The 26,921-nt window shown below is 31.3% G+C and overlaps 1 protein-coding gene across 2 annotated transcripts in view; it reads left to right on the top strand.

Moving 5' to 3' along the window:
- The window catches only part of NDRG4_1 (NDRG member), a 123,814-nt gene that overhangs the window by 26,801 nt on the left and 70,092 nt on the right, over window positions 1-26,921 (top strand). For both annotated transcript variants that reach the window (XM_051213855.1, XM_051213856.1), the window contains one exon: window positions 24,035-24,097. In XM_051213855.1, coding sequence (XP_051069868.1) covers window positions 24,035-24,097 — 63 coding nt within the window. The remainder of the gene's footprint in view (window positions 1-24,034; window positions 24,098-26,921) is intronic.

The raw sequence follows: 26,921 nt of genomic DNA on the forward strand, positions 1-26,921 counted from the left end.
ATTTATCAATCATTTTTTCATCTTTATCTGGTACCTTACATCTAATCTCAGTAGTGCTTCCTACATGGCCGCAATATTCCTAAGAAATACTCCAAAGGAATCTATGATCAAACACTAGTAATTAATGAATGTCTATTTTTCAAAAGCCACTTTTATGCTATAGAAAACGGTATGACTTTTCAGAACAGTTTCCTGCTGTCATATAGAGAACACGTTAGTCCAATAATATAAGTTGATTAACGGTTAAATAACTTCCTGAAATAATTAGTCAGTTAACAATTACCTTGTAGTACGCGCAAAATATATTTATTGAAGTTCTATTATCAGTTATTAGTTTGTATTATATTATTTTCATTTTAAGAAAAATATCAGTATAGGGTTGTGGAGATTATAAAGTTATTGATTGAGATCTTGAACCGACTGATGTTAGACCACTATTAAAAACCTGGAAGCACTGGACGACCGTTTCGTTCTATTGTGGGACTCCTCAGCAGTGTACATCCACGATCCCGCTTACGAGATTCAAACCCAGGACCTTCACTCTCGCGCGCGGACGCCTAACCTACTTGACCACTGAGCTGGTCGGCATCCAACGGTGTTAATGTCTAACCCCAACCGATCCGCGAAATTGCGCGACCATCTTCCATTATCTGAGGTAGATACTTGTCTCTACCAAACACGGGATAAGTCCACAGGTTAAGCGTTCGCGCGCGAGACTGAAGGCCCTGGGTTCGAATACCGCGAGCGGGATCGTGGATGTGCACTGCTGAGGAGTCCCACAATAGAACGAAACGGTCGTCCAGTGCTTCCAGGCTTTTAATAGTGGTCTAACATCAGTCGGTTCAAGATCTCAACCAAAAAATATCTCTTGACTAAAAGCTTATACCCCACTGTTTATACATAAATTAATGTATTTCTAATTAAAATTTGATTCTTCTCATTAATATGAAAAAAATTATACTATTTGATAAATTTATTTTATTTTATTTCTTGATGGAACAGTGAGGAAACAAATTTGATCCGAAAAATCTTTTCTTATTATTTATAAATAATTTGAAAATACAGTTCTTCGTGACCATTTTAAAACAACTGAACGTTAGTTAACAAGAAAGTACTCTGGTTATACCAATGAATATCAGTCTGATATTACGCGAATGTAACTAATAGGTTCAAAGATTAAGACTAGCCTTTTACTGTTATACACTAACCAGTAGTCTCTATCTTTAATTTTAGAGGGATTTATAAGCATATATAAATTTGAATTTGTGCCATCCATTATCGGAGTCAAACACTTATATTCGCTCTAATAGATCAACTAACAATAACAAATACTATGTTGTATGATCCGTAATATTGATCACCTTGAATAAAAAAGAATTGAATACTTGATATAAACATCAATTTCTTAGTGATTACAGCCGTATCATATCAATAAGAATTGACCATTAGGGAATTCATGTATCTAATTTACTGGGTGGTAACTTAGTAAGTGATCTACAAAACTCAAGCAGTGTTAGGGAATGTACAATATAGCATTAGTTACTAATTGATAACTGATTACAGAAATATATCCATCTTGATCCATATCCCGCCAGTACCACTAATATGTTCTCACAAATTAATGTGAAACAAAACCTACATCCAATTTCCATAGATTTCTACATAATTCATATCTATGAGGAAACTAATCTTATGATAGTATAATGATTGGGTACCGCTGGTCTATAAGATATCAAATTCTTAGTTTAGACACTTATAAATAATGATCGTATTAAGAAAACCTACATTATTTCTTGATTATCAAACCATGTCATTATTTTACTATGGTTTTTTATCTATCATTTGATTTGATAAGTGGGAAGTTTGTTATGTGATTGAATCACTTGAATAACTGTTACTTAATGTCACATACTTTTGTATCAAGGATAGGAAAAGTAAATTTATTGTCCTTCTTAACTTTAAAATAATTCCGATTTCTAAGCCTAATTAAACAGGATTAAATCATTTCAAATATTCATTATCACCAATAAGTTTTTAATGTTCTTCCAAATAAAGTGAGATGGAAAAACCTTGGAGAATAACATAAATTCATTATATTTCAAGGCTTCTCATAAGCTAGCAAACCGCTTAAATTTGCACTAGTAATGTCATAAAACATTTATTATATACCTTAATCAATGAAGCTTGATGGAAAATGACATATGAAAAGCGAAACAACATATTTAACATAATAATTAACATTTGTTAGTATTGTAGCGCATGCTACTTATTCTGATAGATATATGTATTATGTAGCGTCGATAGGAAATGGATTGCCTGACAGCAGAAGATTGAAATGAATGGAACAGAAAGGAAATCGAAGAGCAATAAAAATGACAACAGAATTAGAGGAATAATGGAGTATATTATAGACAACTCAAAGATGTGCCAATGATGTATTTAATGTATGATTTTCATATTTTACATAGGCACTCTATAATTTTTCATAAAACGATAAATTGATTTACCCCATCTGAATTCTCGTTCATTACAGTACTTATACATTAAAGGTGGAGTTATCTAAGGAAAGAAGAGAAATTAAAAATGTTAATGAAATATATAAAACTTTAAAACTATTCAGAATGTTTACACAATAAATTTTATTTAAACAAACATTTTGACGGACAGTATACACACTGAATACATAAACTTGTACAATACTGTTCAACAGTAATTAGAAAAGATCATGTGTTTAAGAAATAGAAGATATATCTTCAAAATATACACTTGAACCTTGAAAAAAACACAAATACTCTAGCAAACTATGTAGCCTATCAAGTTGAAACGTTGAATCATTTGTTGTTACGATCTAAACGGAATAACACAATTTCATAGTTTTAAAAGAACCTCTGTCCATGATAATTAAATAATTTACATATATTTTTTTTATTTATCTTAATAATATTCATATGTAAATCATTGTTACCTAACTCAATGTCACTTTATGATTTGTTAAACAATGATGATAAAACTGTGAAAAATGTGAGTCGATTATGAGATAATTATCACCAATCAAAATGGATGATTCCCATATAGTATTAAGAAAAATAATAATAAAAGTTAAGAATAATAATAATTTAAAGTTGATTCAATAATCTGTAGGTTAAACACTTACTAAGAAACCTAAAGATGTTGAATTCCGTCCTAAAGTGAAATCATGAATACACACTGATGAATAGTCCCATAATAAGTTAAAATATCAGTTTAAGTAATTCTTGATTTTTACTAGTTGTCGGTAAAGTAAAACTACAAAATATAAATCCAACTATAAAATTTCAACAAACAATTTAACCAGTTTATTATGATTCAAGTATAGTTGAATTATTTCTTAATTTATTTGATGTATACTGATATTTCACAGGTTAAAATCATGAGTCAATTGAAGCTAGACCACTATGGAAAACCTGCAAGCACTGGACGGCCGTTTCGTCCTAGTATGGGACTCCTCGGCAGTGCGCATCCACGATCCCGCACCCCGCGAGATTCAAACCCAGAACCTCACGATTTCAACCTGTGAAATTTCTAAAAATCTCCACGAAACCCATTCTGATAATAATCAACTGCTCATTAGTGACTTACTTCAAGAGATACTCCTGGAGTTCTAGTGAGAAGCCGTTACCAGTGGAGTTCAACCAGGTCTATTGTGAGATATCAGCTCACTGAAGACAATGGTGTACGGTGGCCCAACTTCGTGGATTGGTTGAAGTTAGAAATCAACACCGTTGGATGTCGGCTCAGTGGCCTAGTGGTTAAGTGCTCGCGCGTGAAACCAGCAGGTCCTAGGTTCGAATCCCGCGGGGTGCGGGATCTTGGATGCTCACTGCCGAGGAGTCCCATACTAGGACGAAACGGCCGTCCAGTGCTTTCAGGTTTTCCATAGTGGTTTAGCTTCAAGTGACTCATGATTTCAACCTGTGAAATTTCTAAAAACCTTCACAAAACCCATTCTGGTATACTGACATTGTTAAAATTTCCATTAACATTTCACTAGTATTGTAGTAAACAAAACACCAGTGGAGAAGATCGAATGTATTTAACACGAAATTACAAGACTTGTTATTAAAATCTAATAATCATGTAGTAGACGCTTAATCTGTAAAATGTTCATCAATTGTCTTAAAATGACTCAGACTTCATTATTCTTGCATTTTCATACAAATTGCATTCTGTTTCGATTCTTTACTGTTCGATCCTCTTGTCTCTCTGTTGCCAGTCATTTTGTTCACGACTAGTATCATATACTACTTATGTCGATATACGTAACACACAACACAGTATTTCTTTATTACTTAAAAAATATTATTTCAATGAATTATTATATATCACGGGAGTATAGTTTATTTATTTCTTGATATTAACTGTATTCTGTTCTTCACAAGCAAAAAGCTCATTGATCATAGAATGACATATGCAAACGAACAATATCATTTTCAAGTTCGATTACCAGGTTTTAGTATTTATGCATGTATGCAAAAAAATATTAAACTAATCGAACAAGTCTATGCGTCAATGATAATAACCAAGTAGATTACATAACTGAATATAATAAGTAAGCATTCATTTATATTGATTGTTTGAATCCTTCCATTCATGTATAGGAATGCAAGGGATTAGTCACTTCCAGTATATGCGTATCTTTTTTGGCTAACTCTGAAATCGATCACTAGCTGCTATCTTACTCTGTTTATAATTTCAAGGCAATCCACATAAAATGTACATACATCAAAAGAGACTGTTCGATTTCAGTCCTAAAAATCAATGGGAAAACTCGAATATCCAATACAATGATGAGTTCAGTTAATAATAAATATTTTTTTATTATATCCGAATGAGTAGGAAACTTGTATTTCTGGCAATTTGTAACTCTGAAGAAGTGGCTTAAATTAATTTACGAGACTTTACAGATACAATTTTTCTACTCATTGGGATATAACAAAAAAATATGTATTCATTACTGACAATTTCAGTTTGTATGAAATAAGAAACTAGTATTCTGCAATGCAGACACATCCATCATATGAGTCTCAAATAGGATGAAACCTGTGTCCTGGATCCCAGTGCTAGCCTCCATCTGACTCTACTTATAACAAGTAAGAAGTATAAGTTGATAATAAGATGACAGATGTGATAATAAAGTTTCACTATGGAAATTAGTCCGAAATTCGGAAAAATTGACATCGAAATAACTATCATTAGAAATTATTAAAATCCCGTGATAAGAAATGTTCAAAGAATCAGACCGCGAAGAGTATACTCGAGCAAGAAGTAAAGAAAAGTATACGAATAAAGGATATGGAAAACAGTAATGAGAATGATGATTAGAAAAACTGTTTGTTAAACCATATCCAAATTAGCAAGGGACGTCGGTGTAATACATTTCTTTTCAATAGAATAGACTTGTTGATCTGAATCCTATAGATTATGGTTTACTGGAGGGGCACTAAATGTTATCGATATAAGACGCCCGTTGATGAAGTATGATTAAATGGAGCTACGTATTGTCGCAGCCTTACTTTTTCCAAACCACAGAAGGAAACGTTCACTTATTGGTTGTTTAAATTGCCTGATGGTAAGCTTAATATTAATTGATATCTAGAAATTAATATAAAACTTCATACAAATCGTTTGTTTGATAAACTTGTAAAGTAAGAATAACAAGAACTGGAGAATGGAGTGAATTTACTACTCTACATTTTCCACATACACAATAACTTTATTAACATACAGTTTCATGAGCTTTCATACCATCCATCTCTTAAAAATAATGATTCAACTGAATCATTTCTTTATTTCCAGTTTATAGTTTTTATTGTAGTTGGCAGAATTATTTTAATCATGATTCATTATTCAAAATATTCTTTAACTCTCCAGCAGTTTAGTCACTCAATTATTTACATCCCTGTATTTTCATACCATGCTACATTGTTATGTTCAACAGTGAAGTTTTTATGTAGATCACTGAATTACATAGTTTATATCAAGGGCTTACTTTAAGAAACACTAGTTACGGGACGTATATTTCGTCCTAGTAAGGGACTCTTATTCTGTTGATTTATTATTACATTTAAATTCCAATTCAGGATCTTTAAGCCACCCAGTTGGTATTCTTTGGTTTACATAGAAATTTTAATCAATTTGTGATATTGCTAAATTGCCTTTCAATAACATTTGGTAAGTAGTTGGTAGGTTTATCGAAATTTATCACGGAATGATACTACATTGAAAAGCAGTGAAAGCGAATAAATATCACTAAATAGTTAGCCAAGGAATAAATCAGATTAAAAAAGAGGTATTATTGTATTCCTGACTAACTGGTTTAAAAAGTGACGTTTACAGTGAGCCAATATCACAGCATGAAGTAAACTTTATATGACATTCTAGTCAGGTATTATTAGCGTGTACAAAACTAGATCAAAAAATTTCTTCAGTGCTTCATTGTTGTTTTCACTTCATGTTGAAAATCGTTATTTTGATTCAAAATTAAATAATTTTCAATATACTAGTCAATTGTAAAGGGGAAATCATTTTTATTTTCTAAATCAGTAAAATTACTTCCAAGTTTTCAGATATATCTTTGACTTCAATTTTCATCAGTTATGAAATTTTTCTTCAAATCAGTAGGTTACCTAAAATCTACTTATTTGACATATTAATCAATATTTACGTTAGTTTTACACTGGGACTGATCTATCCATAATCTTCTTCTTTCTGGAGAAAAATGTACCCTAGCTGTGGTCCCGTTTTTTTTGCGTATGTATATGTGTACTTGTATGTTATTTTTAAATTGACATATTGTGTCATATATTAGCAAATGTTTTTTTTTAAGAATTTACTTCTTTTCATCAATAATTTAGTACTTGACTAATGATTTTTTATCTAACTGAAAGTGCTGACACATATACTATGGGATATTTCATACAAACTAAGTTGACCATATGACTTAACCATATCAATGTTAATGAGGATTTATCATAAGTTAACTGAATCTATTCAGTCACATGTTAGCTACAGTTAAGGTCAAAATTATTCTGTCAAAGAAAAATGCAACTAAATTACTAGTCACTGAAAGTTTACTGAAAAAAGCATTAGTCACACATCGACATGTATGTAAATTTAGAATCCATCTTAGTTTAGTTAATCAAATAGTATCATTAGCTCTCAAGTGAAAAATGTATCTTAAAACCGAGTAATCGAATACACATTCAGTTACTGGGTTTTTCTATTTTTATCACATGTAAAATCATACTTTGAAAGAGGCCGACACCTATTACAAAAATGATTACTATGATAATCGTCTCCCCTTAATTCAATAACTGAAACATGATTTCATCTGATGCTACTATTATACAGTATTATATGCTGAAACTACTAAGCTACAACGATACAGAAAATTAACAAATTATTCAAGGAGAAATAGTAATAATCACATCCATTCTGTATATTTTATTTATAAAACTATTATCAAATGTGAAATCGTTGTGATTATGCTGGTTATTTCATAATGCAACCCATATATTTCTACTTGCTTCGATATGATGTTGGATTTCCGTGAACTGTTGGTATAACTTGGTAAATGGGGAAAAAAGTGAACATTAAAATTTAAACCAGGTAATCACTTTGTGATAGAATGTAGAAATTCGTTTCAATATGTATGACTAACCGAAGATTAATTGATTGATGACAATGAAGAATACGATTTTGGTAATGAATAACGTCATGATATTGACTTTCCTGATTTAGTACATTCACAAAAATTTCATAACAATGACAGTTTAAATGTCAGATCTGTTAGTTTCATAATCGCAACTTTATCTTTTTGATATACATAGGTATAAAACAGTGAAAATATTGTTTAACATAACATAAAGGCCTATAAACATGTAGTTATTTTCTATGTTAATTGTGAATCAAATAAGTTTAGCATCTCAAATATTTGCCAAACATTTTACATTACAACATATAAACTTACCAACCACGTCAAAATATGATAATCTAAATAGTGATACAAGCTTTGCTTTATAAACCATGGGCCAGTTTATAAGGTCCCAAGAACATTGGTGTCCCCTAGACAATGGTTCGATCATAATCTAAGACTGCAGTAGTATACCCCTACGACTATATATATAAGTAATACTAAAGCAGTAGCTGTCTACAGTAATCATGGTGACGTCGGTGTCGAACAAACAAATGAGTATAATCACAAATGAAAGTCGTGTAACAATATATCTGGTCATTCAAAACACAAGATTCCATCCACTACTCTTATTCTCTTATTGTTCATATCACCTTAAGTTTTTGGTTTGTGTATTTTTTAAACATGTTAATATTTATAATTAAATAAATTAGTGATCTTCCAGTCTTATAACAAACACAATATAAAACGTTGACAAAAAATGTTAAGATGTCCTTTTACGCCTTGTAAAGTTTTCCGTCGGGTGGGTTCGCTAAGAATGGAGACATTTCATAACGCGTAGAATTCATGGATAGCTCAATATCACCATTAAACTAACAAATTTTAGGCTATTGGATTCAGATATGAAAAGCATATTTCTCACATTTATATGGTCTGAATGGATAAAAGTAGTTATCTCACTACATTATTTCACTTTCGACTTGATATGTCGCGTTGCAATAAACAATTTCCTAATAAAATTCCATTAAGCTCATTTTTAATAAAATGTGATTAGTAAATCTTTAAATAAACTCCAAGTGACTTGGGGAAATTCAATTAGTAATATGCTGACATCCTCTGTAAAATTTAGAATGAAGATCAGTAATAAATAATAAAACAATGTTGGCACCAACTTTCCATAAGTTATTCATTTGCTCTCAAGTCTTCTTTGATAAAACAATGGTGTTGCTAATTGAAAATAAGTATTTTGCTTCTTTATCCATACCATTTATTCACATTTTCAGTTTGCTACGTATAAAACCGTTTTAAAATTTACTGAGTAATGACCAATATCGTATTACTCTCATAATTTTGTGCCGATCGAATTCTACCTGTCAGGTCACAATGTCGTCACTAGTCCTAATGAGTTGACCATATATGAAATACTTTAAGATGTCCACTGGTTAGAAATAGCATACACGAAACGTTGAAAAATCCATTTTTCATGCTAGTTGGCCCTCGTCAGCGAATTTTCACCATAATCTTGAGTGGATTGGTGCTCCTAATGCAATCTGATCCCTAACTAGACACAGTCTGAAGAGTTCGAACTGAGCTATTTTACAAGTGACCTCCTGTAGGACTGAGATATTTACAGTTCATTGATTACTGATTGATGATCCGTATCATTGTTTGTCTAGTACTTGCCAAGAAGTGAGAACTCACACATGCCTAAATTCAAGGTTTCTTTCCAATTTCTTACAATCACTAAACATAAAATAGGTTTACCTACTTTTCGCCTTCGTTATAAGCACAGATGGTTGGTGGCTAGCGATGAAATCCAGGACACCCGTTTCGTTCTATTTGGGACTCGTCATCTGGATGAGCCTGTGTCCTAGAGTTGATAATCACTCCGGAATCCAAACATTGTACCGTTCGCTTCGAACTCCAACTAGAATACAGCTACATCCAGCTGATGAGTCCAAATAAGATGAAACGCGTATTCTGAATCCCACTGCTGACTACCATCTATGTGTGTATATAAAGTCTACGCAATGTACTTATAGTTTTTTTTCCAGAGAAAAGAATTAGTTGTTTCTTTTTGCTGAATTAAAACTGTTTTAATCTCAATGTAAAGTAACTGACTTAGTATATAACAGTTTTTGTTCAATGTATTAATTTTCTTGATTTTGCAACAACAAAAATCTAATTTGTTTTTCTAGGTAGTTAATTGTACATAGTCTACCAATCAAAAGCCACATAATAAATGAATGATTACTGTTTTAGTTATTTATTAGCTGATTTAAAATTACAATATTTGATTGTATACGTTCTAAATAATGGATAATGATAATGATAGTAAAAATACAAGATTCGAATCAATAATCCTTTTAGAGGTATTCTGATTATTATTCAATCGGATATAATCATATGTAACCTGCTTCGGTTTGGGCACCCGGGCAGTATCTCAGCCCTCACATAAATCGAATGATTTATGTAGCGCATATCTGTTTAATGCCTCCTTGTACCAATGTTTATGTGTTTATATATAATCATATGTAACACTTTACATTTATGTATTAATGTTAGCCTATCTATTACAAACAAAATGTTATGAGTAGACAGAAACGTATAAATGCAGGGTTATTGGATACTTATAACTTGGAGGTTAAAAAGTACTTAATGTATCTGTACAATTATGATGGTGTTTTCATATGGTCCTACTTAATTTTTAACGCCAACAAAATAGAAACTAATGTGGGTAACGTTGTCCTTAGGTCATCTGGATTGTAGGAACTTTATTTTCTTGAATAGCTGATGTAATTCAGTCACCTTCAAGGAAAAAGCTATTGCTAGTTATCGTTCCTGAATACATTATTATCTATGTGTTCTAATTGCTTCAACTTTAATTTGTAAAATGTTAACTATTTTTTTAGTTATTTACAAACTTTTCTTATGTAACATAATCAAACGAAGGCTTAGATTAACAAATGCCATAACAATTTTTGTATAACGGTCTACATTACTTATAAGTAAATCAACAGAATGTTTAACGAATTTGTCTGTTATAATAAAGTTCATTTAATTTCACTACACCTACACAAATTCACTAAGCGCAAGTTATCTTATCATGTGTTAGACTATCGTTGCTGATCTAAGAACAACGTAAACTATAATAAAAGTGACATTCATAATGTTAGTAATATTTGTCATCTTAATATTTACATACACATCTATCTTTCTATCTATCTGTTTATCTAACTATATATCTTCAAATTCGTTCTTACTTAAGCATGTGGACATCAGTCGTTTTGGTGGCAGCTTTAACTTTTGATGTCAATGTTATTACTGTTTTATAGTTTTCTTATTTCATGCGACTAGTCAATATCTACATGTTACTACTACGATTCTCAAAGAGAGTTGAATAGTAGTCAGCAGTAGAATATAGGCTTCTCGTGTCGTCGTATTAGAGACTTTTTAACTAGATGCGTCTGTATCCCTGTTATTGTTTACAACAGTTCTCCGACAAATGTGCTACTTACTAAACTGTTGAGTTAAAACCGTCATCACCTTATGCAGTGAGCATGAAATTTGATTTATTGTGTATGAGTTGTCTAAAGTTTCCTCTTGTTGTTTGCCATTACTCAACCCTACTTAGAAAAGGCTTGTAAACGAGTGACAACATCAAGGTAATCTGGATGAGATGCATACATATCAAAAGAGATTGCTTAGTTACAGTATTTACTAGTGAAGGTGAGAGGATTCAAACAACTCATACCTATTGAACTTGCTACTACTAGTTATCGAAATATTTCCTATCTTATAAAGTGATATGATTTTTTTTTATTAACAGATTATTTGTCTAGGAGCTATATTATCTTATTTTAATGCACTGCAAATGATTGGAATATGCTGCTTAACAAAAGCGATAAAGATTTGTATTGAACAATTAGTTCTTCTAAATTCCCTCACCCTTCTATTAAGAAATTGACTTGTCAAAATCAGTATTACATTTTTATTATCTTTTCTTATTTACTTAGTTAAGCCTATTACTCATCTTGGGTCACAGATCCATGACCAGGGGTTTGCAACCAACTGTGTGCTGAGTTCTCATTTCCAGTTGCTGAGAAAAGTTCGCCATGGTCTTGATATCTGCATCCGATTTCCGGCACCATATGTACTTTGACCTTTTTCTTTTCCTTTTACCTTGAAAATTCCAAGTTGAAGCTCACCTTGTAATGGAGTTCTGTAATTTTCATAAAATGTGTTCTATTTAGCTACTGAGTTTCGTCATTATTTCCTCCTCAGCTGGCAGCTAGTTTGCATCATTTAGCAAAGTAATCAAAAATTACCAAAAGCTTACGTTATGTAATAGTTTCTGAAATCATAAGAGATAATAATCTATAGAATAAAAGCTAAATATAACTGTCTGATTAAGAAAAGAAATGAATAAGGTAATAAACAGGACTTATAATTTTTAAAATTCAGAGGGGTTTTGCGACAATGAAATTATAAGGGATTTAATCCAACCTTTCTGTACACAGGCTCCGGATTTGAAATAGTGAATTACTACAGCCTCGGTTGTGCACAAATTCATCATCCAAAACCTTTTCATCAAATTCTATATACTTTTAAGGGATTTTGAAGGAAGATCCATGCGGTGGGTTGTGACCGGAATTGACTTTATGTTAAAGAACAGAGTAGTTGATCGGTTTGTATTCCTTTTTAGATGACCATGCACGGTGGCGCTTGGATATTCGTTTTCCAAGTGCTTGCTTTGTACGGCCCATGTGACTTGTCCCACAAAGGCAAGTAAATTGATAGATGTTTATTGAGGTGGGTCAAAGTGACAGTCTATCCTTAATACTTCCTCGAATAAGTTTCGTGCTGGAGAAAACAGTCTGAGGCTCTGCTGAATAAAACTTGTTTTTCAGGGATCTGGACAGTCTACTCTTTAATATCCCTTGAATTCAATGTTCAAGAATAAGATTATTTTCGGAACTTTGGTAGTTCTTCCAACTTCAAGTGTCGGTTTAAGATTACTATCAATGAACTTTGATTGGAAGCTATTCTTCAGATATGTTCGTCGGATTTCATTCAGCTTATCATAAAGTGTATGTTTAAAGCATATTCGTCTAGCTCCTGAGGTTAAACGATGAATTAAATTTCTCTTTCATCCCAATGGAACCCAACTTGGGACGTTCGCATACTACCAGTTACAGGTTGGCTTTCTGTACAACAATTGAAGAAACCCATCTGATCTTGCTCTTAGTAGGACATCAAGCGAGTGGGATACTGAGTTCAACTCTGCTTCTATTGTGAACGTAGTCAATTAGTGACAATTACTGAATTCTTGTAATATTTTATTAAGGTCACTATCTTTGTTACAAATGGTAAAAGTATCACCTAGACATCTCTTATAAAGATGAGATTTACCAAATGTCGACTAAAGGATAGTGTTCTAAAGGTTGGCCATAGAAAAATATTCTAGAACAGCCCAATGAAGATCCGGTCATGACACCATTTATTTTGTCTACAAAGATCAAAGTCGAATTTCAATGTTGACGTTTACACAGAGATTTGAGATTTGTACCTCTCGCTTCAAACACCAACGATTTACCCACTGAGCTAATGAGTTTAGTTTTTGAAAAGTTAATAAGACGTTATCTGTAAGGGTTTGTATTTTCTTGTTATTGATATTGAGGATCGCCATCACACAGTCTATTGAGATTTATGCATCTCGTGAGAATTCCCTCAATATTACCATTTATTCAGACGTTTTTTGTAAATAAAATCCATGTTTTGTTACATAGCACGCTAAAGTGATTTGTTTACATGAACTAATATTAAATAAATATTTTGTATTGTTGAGAAAAAAACATCCACCGGTCTGGAACTTCAATACAGTCGTTTCGATGTTTTATAATAATTGAAAAACTAATCAACAACTATCCAAATGAAGTCCGGTCGATTCATATTTGATTAACCTTACTACTCACCTTATTTTACTAAGACCTAAGGATACTACTGGTCACAGGAGAAAATTCAAATAAAATTACATTTGTACAATAATAAAATCTCTCCTGTGTGATATTCCATAGGAAGCTTACTTTTTGATCAAAAGATAGTATAAATTGTAAACTGATAATCTTGTTTTTACCTAAATCTGCGCTTTGAACAATCAAATATTCTCTTCAAATTCATGACAATTATAATTCTCCATGTTGTGGATTGATTGAAATTAGACATTAACATCGTTGGATGACAACTCAGTGGTCTAGAAATTGAGGGTTTGATTGCGAAACCAAAAATTCTGTGTTTGATTCTCGTATATAGGATCGTGGACTCGCACTAATAAAGAGCCACATGCTAGAACGAAACAGCCCCCCAGTTCATCTGGATTTCCAATAGTTGTCTAAGTTAAATCTATTCATGAGTTCTATGATATTATAATTAGACTGTATTTCAGATAATACCATTCTCTAGCATCTATCCCTATCATTAAAAAGTTATGTTTATACATTCGTTCTATTTAATAAAGTATCATATATTTTAAAATTATTTCTTTGTCAAATATTTAATTTATTTTATTATGTAACAAATTCTATTTTCATAACATCCGAAATAGACTTAGAAATAGTTGTTATTCACTTTATCTCCCCTTTTACTTGCAACTAAACAAGGCAACATAAAAATTGAATTAAAAGCACCAAAAAATAATTTAATTAAAAATGTTTTTCAAAAAGTTGACATGCGTGCATGAGAAAAAAATAGATTGGAATAAACAAAGGGGTATGAGGAATAAGGATCAATTTTCATGTTGATAAATTTGTTTTTTTTTTAAAAAATGGCTACCGTATGATATTTTTATACAGTCTTTGAATTGGTCATTTGTTCAATAACTGAAACATATAATGCCTAAAAGTTACCGAGAATTTTATTATTATTACTATTATTATTATTATTATTATTATTATTATTATAAGTATTGTATCGTAAAGTAGTACAAAGTGACTAAAAAAGTGTGAACAAACATAATATATTGTTTAACTACGGAGTTAAAACCAATATTATATTTGTCTCCTCCGTAGTCTATGACTTGAAACTGAATAAACTATTTTGACGGTGTATAATTGACGACAATCAATAGGAAACTCTGAAATTAAAACTATAAATAATAATTGGAACTAAATACAAAAATTTTCATAAATAAGATTTTTTAAAAATGTGATCAGTTATGTTGATACTTAAAATGATCCGTAATAAATGAACAGCTATTTTAATTACTTATATTTTATTTGATTGTTTTTCATGTCATTATTACTTTTTTAAAATTTGCTTTGTGAACTAGATTTCTGATAAATTTAATTATTTCTCATTTTTACAACTTATTAGGTGGAGATTCGCATACTGGCCTTTTAGTGACACGTTCAGTTTAAAGACTAGTGTTAACATATGAAAATATATCCGAAACCAAGAGTTAGTGTTTGAAACCCAAACTCTAGGATAATTATTATCGAAATGTATTTTTTCTTTACTGACTGAGATTAGTTTGACAAATTTTGTCAGGGTGTAGTGAACAAGAACATAAGTGGGGACAATCGAATTTATTTGAACATGAAATTACAGAACATTTTAGTAAAATCTGAGAACCATACAGTAAATACGTAATTTGCAAAATGTCAATCAATTGTCTCAAACTTAACTATTGCTTTTGTAAATATCAGTCAATTGTCTTAGACTTCATTTTTCCTACATTTCCATACCAATTGCTTTCTGTTCCCGTTCTGTCCTCCTCGATCTTCTTGATGTTCTGCTGCCAGATATTCTGTTCCTGACTAGCGCTATGTACTACACCACAAGGGAAATAGTGCTGGAAAGTTATTTTTGTTTTAGTTAAGGCCTTTTATCACAGACTGCATATACTACATGAACAGAGATTGAGTTCAATAATTTCAGAAGTTAATAATCTGTAATTGCAAGCTACATCGTTTTTGAAAGATTTATGAGTAGTATAAAAGTTTGTAATCCTGGTTTACATCGAATCGGTTTTAAAAAAGGCTTGAATATAAATATTGTTTAACTAACCTAATTAGATTTAATAATGGAAAAAGAAACAAATAATAAAATTGCTCAGGAATTTTTATCGGCTGAATAATAACATTTGTTATCCTTTTCCAGTTTTAAGTGCTTTCATGTTTACTCAGATTTAGTTCATTTAAATGTAGATCTTTACAGTTTGTTTTTTTCAGCAAGTTTTATGAACCTGCTTGAATGTAAGTGAAACAGTTTAAATTACCTAACCTGAAACTAGTACAGTAGCTACGCAAAATGGTGATCCTATGTGATATCAACATTTTGAACTGAGACTACAGGTATCAGAATAAACTTTGTGAACATATGAATTTCACTGACACCTTGGATCGTTTTAAGGAAGACAAATATTGAAAGCCTGGAAGAACTGGACGGCCGTCTCATCCTAGTTTGGGACTTTTCAGCAGTATGCATCTACGATCTCGCACTCTTGATTAGAACACAGAACCTTTGGTTTTCGTCAGACTCAGTAACAAACTTCTGTTCTTATTATTCTGGTCATGTTATCTCATACGTCTATTTCCAACAACCAACGGATGGTCTATTTAGAAGGATTTTTCAAAAATGCTTGAGAAATGTTTGACAAATTTCACTTTGAATAAGATTTAAATGGTAAAAATCTTTTAAAAATAAAAGTATTTACCTAGCATTTTTCATTACAAGCATTCCCGAAATTACTGTCTTTTGTGCTCTTCAGTGAAACTTAATAAACTTTCATTCCGTCAGTTGTTTGTGTCCGTGATATTAAGAGTTAATTTACTGAGTTTTATTCAATATTAGTCGGATGAACAAGTGGATCTCACGTAATTATTATTACTAACATAAGATTATTAAGTATGTATATGTCAGATTATCGTTTATTCCATTTAAAATCATACTTAATTTTACTTTCGAAAGGTAACGATATTTGAATAGTTTCTTCAAACCAGTTTGCTCAAATTACATTACAGCAATATCCTATATTTTTCTGCAGGGGAGGTATCATTTCATTATTTCAATTCTGAGCTATGTGTATAAAAGCGTAACGTCAAATTTTTATCATATAATGATTCTAACACCTAATATTTTACACACAGTTGGTTATTGATGCTTTATCCTAATGTTTTATAATTTTTGGTCATTTATTACTACCATCTTCATGTTTTGAATTGACTCCTCATCTTACTCCTACTCCTTGAAAGAATAATTATCTACAACACAGTTGATTTCATCCGATTATTTTTCCTTTACTTCTCGGTCGTTACGTAACTTGTATACCACTTTTTATATTTTTTGGTAAACTAAGCCGGGTAATTGGCATAAGTGACCTATGCATTTAAAATCCAGATCTTGACTACTTGATACGATGATAACTATTCAACATAAAATAGGAATTTAATACTATAATGTGATAATTTCGGCAATGCATTAACAGACTAAATATAATACATCAAATGAGACCATCGAAAGGAAGTAACATAGATGTCAATGTTACGCACATTATAAAATTTTCATAACACAGTTTAACATAATATGTGAAGATTATATATAAAATAATCTCAGCGGTTGAAATTTAAATGATTCCAACGTTTCATCCAGCTAACTTGTCCGGACTTCTTCAGCGTAACATTTAAACCAAATCTATGCTGTGCCTATCTAATCATGTTTAAATGATTTTAGGAAGCAGGATAACATCAGTCATTGAATCATGGGAAAAGTCCACAATGTGAAGATAAATGATTGATTATGTGTGTGTGTGTGTAAGATTGAGTTATTAATAGTTGGTATTAGGTGTTTACGTGTTTTTATATAAAGTTCATATTCAAATTATGTGTTATTCAGCGTAGATAGTCGTGTCGATTTCTTTTCGTAATCTTCACCAGCCGGTGTGATATTTATTGTTATCTCCTGACCCTTTCTTTTAAAGTGCTGTTTCTGGATTCCTGAAACAGACTGTTCGATTTCCAATCCAATTAGAATGTTTCTTTTAACGAGCATCAGTAAATTCTAATATACCTAGATGAGTGACGCTGAGATGGCTAATTTCCCTATGCCATCTCTCATTCACATTGTTCGTTTTAAAGTCATATAGCAAAAGGGTGTTAGGTCTCGATAAGCATAATGAATGGTAACTTTTGGGAGCGATTTGTGGAGCAATAATATGCGTATATTTTTATCGTATAATTGTTAAATAACTAAACTGTTCATATTAATTTCCCTCTTATTACGAGTTTTATTTTGACCTATGAACTATTATTATACGATCTACCATTCTTGAATTATGGCCTGTCTATTAATTACTACCTACCTCATTCACAGCCACATTTGGCCAAGTCTTTTACAAATGTTGTTTCCTATTTTATGGTACGATGTGGTCTGTCTGGTTGGTTTATAAACCCAGTATGCTTGAAATAGGTAATTCGTATCACAGAGGCTGAGATTTGTGTTCTTGACTTAACTGGTTGGGCTAGGACCAATAAGGACTCTAGACTTCTCGTACGGGTCCGATCAATATTCACTGCTCTCTAATTGGAGGTATCGTTACGTTATACGTTAGAAGGGCGCACAGGCCACAAGTTATAACACAGGGTTAAATCGAACATATTCCACATCATTAAAAATGTTATTCCCCCATTTCATTCCTCACCTCTACTAATATGCGCCTTATTGATGATAGCCCTTTTTCACTCACTCTGCTAGACCATTAGGAATTCTTTCGTAAGAAAACAGTTATTGTTCACTAAGATGTATTTGATCCAACTGATAACAATGAGTAGTATCAAAGTAAAACAAAAACATAGTTTTTCATAGTTGTTTTTAATGAATTTTAGACGATATATTCTTCTATTGAAATTGCTTTCCAAATCATATTAATTTACATTTTCTCATACACTAATATTAAGAACATTTGGCTGTTTTGAAAATAAATATTTCATAATGCAGACATATTGACTTAATAAATAATAAACAAGTTTTAATTACGGCTTTAAAACAATGTTCACCTTGAAAACCTCATACAGAAACATATGGACATAAAATTCCGTTCGTTCAACAATCAACGCATTATCACATGATGTTTGATCTGAAACTTTACTCTTTACAACAATTACAGCATTGGTCAATTTCATAGATAAATATCGTGATATATTTCATGTCATTGTTTTCATATTATTGTTTATTCTTATACAATATATTTTATATTTCCATAGTTGAAATCTTGAACACGCAACTAAACTAAGTATTGGAAAGATTACTTTTCTTTGAATATAATATCAAACATTCTATTTTAAATTGTCCCTGTCTTACTTCCGTTGGTCAAAGTGTAAAAAACAACAGTTATCGTACTTAGGATTATAAAGGAAATAATTTTAAAAAAACTACTAAATTACGTAACCAGATATTTCAGGGGATTTCACACATTTATTGTAAATTATCTTACTAAATAGTTATCTATTCCGTTATGTAAGGGAATATGTTCATTTTTATTCATATGTATACCTATGTCTTGATGTACCTTCGTTCTTTTTCTCTGTGAAAACGAAAATATTTTGTCGTGAAATCAAAATAAATGTGCATTTTTTTGTACCTCTAAGCAAACTTTCTAAGAAAAAATATTGCTATTTTTAACAATAGAAATATTGATTATATTTTTTCATATTATATTGATCAAAAACTTAGACGGCAGATCCACTAATCTAATATTAGACATTTGGTTTTAGACAATAATGAACACTAGGTACTGCTTGTTAGTATATCGTTTTTGTATTATCAAAGGAACTAAGACTGAGGTCATATAATTCAGCTTTACAGTCAGAGATATTATCACTAAGTCATGTTACATGACTGGGATTCACTTTAGGTCAACATATACAGGTTGTTTTAAATTATTGTTCATAGTATAACCCTATTGACAGGCCAGACCAGTCGACCTTGTTCTGATTGAATCTTAAATGATGGTATTTGGCTAGAAGTAAAAAGTAAGCAATATTATTAATGATTTTTTTAGTTTAGACCAACAATTATTTTTATAGTTTGTACCACCGACCGATCTTAGTTGATTAATTATTGAAAACCAACAGCTATCACGTCTTAGTGGGCGACTTCCAACTGTACGAATACACGACAGTATTAGTCATCGAGATAAAGACCATAATATTTTGAAGCGGGCTGTTAATCTGCAAACCACTGAGTTGGAATACAATGATGAACATGTCTAGTCGAAGGAAGGTTATATTGAACATTAGTAATGTTGTTTGTCCAGATGTCCATCGCTTCTTTAGCTTAAGTATCATCATGTCAACCACCATATGGTGATCTGAAGCTATGTCGGCTCCTCTCCTGGTTCTTACGTTTTCCATCGACCTTTTGAATTTTTTACTGATGTAATTATGATCGATCTGATTCTCTGTACTTTGATCCAGTGAAACCCATTTAGCTTTGTGTATACATTTGTGGGGGAATATACTGTCACGTATAACCATTTTGTTGAACGCACATAAATTTGCAAATCTGCCGCTATTCTCGTTTCGTTGCCTTAGTCCATATCGTCCCATGGTGTCTTTATACCAAGTGTTGTTCACTCCGACTTAGGCGTTTAGGTCTCTCATTAGGATGGTAAGATCCTTTCCTGATCACATTTCTATGACAGACTGCCACCTCTCGTAAAACATCTTTATCGTCTTCAATGCTATCATTGGTGAGTTCATTGTGACTCCTTCTCTCTCTGTTTTGAAGGATGATTGGATGATTCTGGATCCATAAGGTTCCCATCCTATAAGTGCTTTCCATTCTTCTTTGAACAGCATCGGTGCAACTCTTTGTATGTGGGAAACACTTCTGACAAATAACAAGTAGTATTTGCTCATTTCCGCAACAATTTGACCGGTGCGTCTAGTCTCCCACAGTACCAGGACATTGAATATACCTATATTTATTATTGCTACGGTTGTCAGAAGGGGCGTCGGTGTCTTAACTTCTGAAGAATCTCGGCTTTCACTATGAAGCGTCATAACGCTTCTAAATAAGAATCCTTCAACTCGTAGGACACAGTTTAAACCGTTTAAATTGTTTTTTCAGGTTAGCGTTTTTTAGCAAGGTTGTTTTTTACTGGATGGGGTTGTGGCCTCTATTCCCAATCCTCCTCCTTCATACGGGCTTGGGACCGGAAGCAACTCTAGAAAGAATATGGACGGAGTTGACACCTAAAAGATGCGTTATTTCTCACGAACAAATCTGCATTCAGGAGAATAACGACAGTTTAATTTTTTTTGACCATATTACCTACTAAAAGCTGTAGTCATGTCTGTTATTATTTTATATATTCATTAATATCCTTTGATAATTCATCAATAGGAGCCCGGTCTTTGTGTTCCGAAATGATATGTTCAGTCACTTATTTCACAGTATTTGTATTATTCTACCTTTTTCTTTAGTTTCTTACACGTTTTCAGCCCTTTCCTATTTCCATCGCACCATCAAGTGGATATATGTTTCTTCTATATGTTATGTTAATTCTTACTACCATCCAATAAGTGAACATTCTTGATTAAATTTTTCTAGCTATGTTGATTATGCGTAAATGTTCCGTTTCATTACAAAATACTGTGTAAAACAGTAGTATTATCGAATTATACAGCTGAAAAGGAACTTTTTCCCCATGAATTGTTGCTATTTTTTAAATAATGCAATGAATGTTTACTCTTTGATTAGTTTTTTTGCCACTGACGTAAAACCTGAGTTAAAAGTACTATTCCTTGATATTTGAATAATAATAATACTGACAATAGTCAATTATGCAAAATTATTATCATGAAACATTTGGTGAGATAGTTTAGTTTGTAGTTTCAGTCATAGACTTCCTATTAACTAGAAAATTAGTGGAAATTAAAATTCAATGACTTTCCAAGTTTACCATGTTTTGTTTAGTCAGTAATGTAATCTTTGACCATTTAAAATATCGTTTTCTCGAAACATAATGTAAAAAATTGAAAAATCAATCAACGTTGAGGTCTGCAGAAGAAGCTGTAAGCTAAATTTGGAGAAATTAGCACAATCCACTTCTACCTGAAGTTTGTGCTGATGATGTCGTTCAGAATAACGGTGAAAGCTGCAAGACCAAACCATTCAGCTCACAGAACAAAACTTCATCACAAAGAAAAATTCTGATTATTCACATTCTGATGTGAAATTAAAATCGTATTTACTAGAAAATTTTGAAGGTTTTTCATAGAATTTCTGACTTGGATTGGATGATTCATGACTCAGAAAATGAAATCTGAATAATATCAGTTCATCAAATAATATCAATTCGTGAGGAAAATTAGCTTCAGATTCTAATGTGATAATTAAAAATACTATGACTATTGGTTACAACTGAATGTAGAAGTAAGAACGAACAACTGATCATTAGCGAAACTGAAACTGAAATGATCTAATACAATGGAAAACATAAATAATTATGTATCTCACTATCCGAATACCTAAAAACTTCTTTCGTTTTCCTTTTTAACAAATTAACTTATTTCTATACAGACCTACTTGAACAATTGATTCATTAATAAAAGCAATAATGAATTGATATGAAACGATATATCACACTAAATTAATCCAAGAAAATATCACATTGATTTTAATCATAACAAAGTATCCCATTAAAATGGTCTAAAATAATGTGTAATACTATGGGGAGCAATACTAAACAAAAATACCCTACACAACCCCATATTCAATCCCTTAATAATAATTATTTAAATTAATGTTTTTATCAGACTGGGAATATTATTCCATTTTACCAAGATTTTTGAATGACAATCTTCTCATTATTTAGTATTAAACATTAGCTGAGATTTAATTACAATATAATGAAAAAAGGAACCAGTTTACTGTCTTACAATTACTTATTCGCTTTAATATAACTATAGAACACATTTATGATAGTTAAGGTTTAAATATAATTATCTTTTACACTACTCATTAATTAGACTAGAAATAAATGCAATCCAATGCTTTTATTTATAAGTGATTAGTAAGAGTAGATTTGGGGAAAAAAATGCAATAACCATGACTAATCCATAAGTCTATCAAATAACGTTATAATATAAGGTTGACTGATTACTTCCTGTTGCGATGAGATAAAAGCCAAGAATATGTTTTGATCTCGATATAAAATCCGTTTATATTCAGTGTGATATCTATGTGGTACTTGTTAAGCATAACATCTTTTTGCATAAATTTCATATTTTTTACTGAAACTTTGATCATTCATTTGTAACAATTCAGTGTGGCATGTATTCACTGGTGCTTTACTAAGTAATTACTAGAGTTCTAGCGTGAGAACATGACCAGTGAAGTTAAACCACGTAACCTGTTATGACTTTATGTCCGGCTTTTTACACGTGATTTATCCACCAATCAAAATACGACTTATACAATCTTAGCACCGTGCCAAAACAATGACTTTCGACCGGTATGGACAGCCTAGCATCCTTATTGGTCCTGTGTCCGCCTAGCCCGTCCACTTGAGCCCAGAAAACCAATACCAGCTTCCACTGTGCGAACCATTTATTTCAGACATATTGGGTTTATATATCAAACAAACAGACTGCAACACACCATAAAATAGGAAATAACATTTGTACACAATAAAGCCAAAAAGTAGCTGTGAACGTGGGAGGCAGTAGTTAGTAAACTGAGCATAATTTAGGGACAGTAAATCTTATAATAATAAATTATAGGTCAAAATGAAGCTTATAATAAGAGGAATATAAATATATATAATCTAATTATTGAATAATTATACCATAAGAATATTTATACAATATTAGTTCATTAATAGTCCTCGGAAGTTACCCGTAATTTATTCTTCACTAGGATATAGCATAACCAACGAGATAAATATCATCAGTGCCAGTGAATGATAATCGTACAATATCGAGAATCAATTTAAATTAGAAATGTAGATCAGTCAATACAGACTCAGTAGTCTAAAGATGAAATACTCACCGCGAGACCTGAAGGTCTTGCGTTTGGACCTAGATAAGGTTGGTCGATGTGCACTACTGAGGACTCCCATGATAGAATGAGACAGCTCTCCAGTGACTCCTAGTTATGATGAATAAGATGAATAAAATTCCATATACATTTTGGATTCATTTTTTATTTCTTTGAATAAATTGTATAACTAATGATAACACCATTCAAATTTATCAACAATCGTCATATATATATATATATATATATATATATATATATATAATTGATTAAATAGATGTAAACCTTTATTCTTGTTATCACTTTTTTCAATTTAAAATTTAGTTATGTGTTTCCTCCGATCAATCGACTACCTGATGCATTTCGTGATGTGCTAGCGAATTTAAAGTATGTTAATCATGTACTTTTCCGTCATTGTAGAAAAGTTTTTTCTCTTGTCACTTTTTCTTGCTGAATGATTTCGTTGAATATGTGTTTTACCTTATTGTGAAACAATTTTTATTTTATTCTGAATTAAAGATTTATTTAGATTTATATATACTAACCTAAACATTCAATTCATAAATTTTTTATGGAAGAATTGTTATACATGATTAAATATTCAATTAGTAAATCTTACTTTACTTACTTACGCCTGTTAATCCCAACTCCTGACCAGCATCCTCCAACCCGATCTGTCCTGGGCCTTTCTAATTCCATCTAATTCTTGTCCATTCTTCTCATGTCTGTCTCCGTTTTTCGGCATAATGTGTTCTTCGGTCTTCCTCTTCTCCCTTGGCCTTCAGGATTCCAAGTGAGGGATTGCCTTGTGATGCAGTTGGGTGCTTTCTTCAATGTATGTCCTATCCACTTCCAGCACCTCACCCTGATTTCTCCCTCCGCTGGGAGCTGATTTGTTCTCTCCCATAGTAGGTTGTTGCTGATAGTGTCTGGCCAACGGATCCGAAGTATTTTGCTTTGACAACTGTTAATAAACACGTGTATCTTCTGGATGATGGTTTTCATAGTTCTCAAAGATTCCGCCCCATACAGTAGACTTATCTTGACATTTATGTTGAAAATTAGTGCATCTATCAGTGAATACTTTCGATGTATTTGCGTTTAGTATTCAACTACTTTAATTTTAGCAATCTACTTGTCTAAAATCGGAGTTCACGTTTAATTACAAGTCCAAAGTCAACTGAACTCATTTACCAGGAAAATGTTAACGTAGTCAAATTTGAGACACTACTTTCATGATGGTTGATAATAATGTCTAAATGGGTTAAGTTGAAATAAGGGTATACACTTTGAACCTGAAATTTATTAGTTGTGGACTAAGCGTAACAGCCACCAATAATTTTGCAGTCACAACTAAATGATCCCGATGAGTGTTTGTAGTTATAGATAATTTGTACCATAAACTAATATTACTTAGTGAATCGCACTTTGTTGACTTGAGCTTATTGAATAATTCTAGTCTCATTAGTGACATAGTTGATTCGATACAGTACGGTTTTCTGCGAAAATGTCGTAAACTATGTCTGGAAACTAGTTAATGGTTACCAGAGAATGATTATTACGTTTATTAATGAAAAAATTAACGTCAAAATACCCAAGATATTTCTATAAAACTAATGACTTCAATAAATATTAATTACTAGGTGTGAATTGACATAGGGATGAAGTTTCCCTAGTTGAATCAATGTATAGAGTCAATAATGTCAGTATTGAGAAAAAGCAATCACTAACTTCGTAGCTTTTAAATAGCTCATTAATGATTTGAATCACTGAATTTTTACATAGTGATCTAAGAATATCTTGTCCATCGATGATAAAATAGATTCAATCTTCCATAAAGTAATTGATCCTTATTTTAGAGTAGTCCCAAACAAAAACAATACTACTGTCCAGTTCTACCTGATTTTTATTGATTCGATAATTCATCTCTGTATATTATAATCGATCATTACTTTGCTACTTATTCTTTTTAATCATTTAAATAATACACTTGAAAACCTTTCATTTGAATAATTGTCATTGATGCATAATTGTTAATCAGTATTATCAATTTGTATCATTTACTCAATTCATAGTGTCAGTGAATACTTTGAACACAGAATCCCTTGTTCAAATGTAATTCTCAATACTTCATATATATATATATATATATATATATATATATATATATATATATATATATAACTTCATTTTATTTGCCATTAATTCCCAGTGGTTTTTATTTTTATTAATCAAGATTTTATTGTTCATTTAATTTTTAAAAAAAATGAAGGTAAACAATTTTTTTCGGATATTTTGGAATTTTATAAAACATTTAGGGATAATTTCTAAAGAAAAAAATGAATTTATGCTAATTTATTGGTAAATTTAATAGATTGTGTTAGTGAATATCTAAACATGATCTAATTGATTCATTTACAAATGCAGCTTTTTGTTTTGATGAAATTTACTAATAGCTAGAAACAAAATTTTAAAGCGGGTGATTGAAATTTGGATTTTTTTTTTTAGTCGGATTGACCACTATCTTGTAGTTTATATAACTGACTAATTTTAGTTGGACAAAAATTGAAAGACCAGAAGAAAAAAATAGGTTTTTTGTTGTAGTATAGGACTTCTCAGTAAAGCATTTTCTTAACCCCTATCAAGGATAAAACCGAAGAACTTTAAGTTTGATGCAATTTCTTAATGTTTGGAGTTAGTATACAATGGTTTATATGTTCCATATTCAATTAACTCTAATTATTTGTAATGCAATTTTTACAATATAATAATTTTCATAACTTTTCATACTAATATTAACCAGTATCTATTGATGTTCCAGTAAAGATCAGTATTCATTATCCATAACTGCAAAAATCAAAAAATCATTCATAAGGTTTGGGAACTTCAACATATCATTTTTTTCAAGATAAAAATGTTTATAAGATTTGCGCTTATACAACAAACATAATTACAGGGAAAATAGTCATCTAAAAACAAAGAGTCTTAGATTAAACGATCGTTTCCAATGATTTCTTCACAAGACTCTACAGTTATAAATTTAGTGATATTATCTTTTCGTTACAACAAACAAAATAGTAAAGTTAGATTCATCCGAAAATTAAAAATGGCAAACTTCAAATCGATTGAGTCTTGCAAACTAACAAAACAATACTATTGGTAATGTTGAAAAAGGTCATAGATAAGGGGTAAGAAAAAGTTAAGTCTTAAT

This window comes from Schistosoma haematobium, chromosome 3 (assembly GCF_000699445.3).
Source record: "Schistosoma haematobium chromosome 3, whole genome shotgun sequence".
Lineage (NCBI taxonomy): Eukaryota > Metazoa > Platyhelminthes > Trematoda > Strigeidida > Schistosomatidae > Schistosoma > Schistosoma haematobium.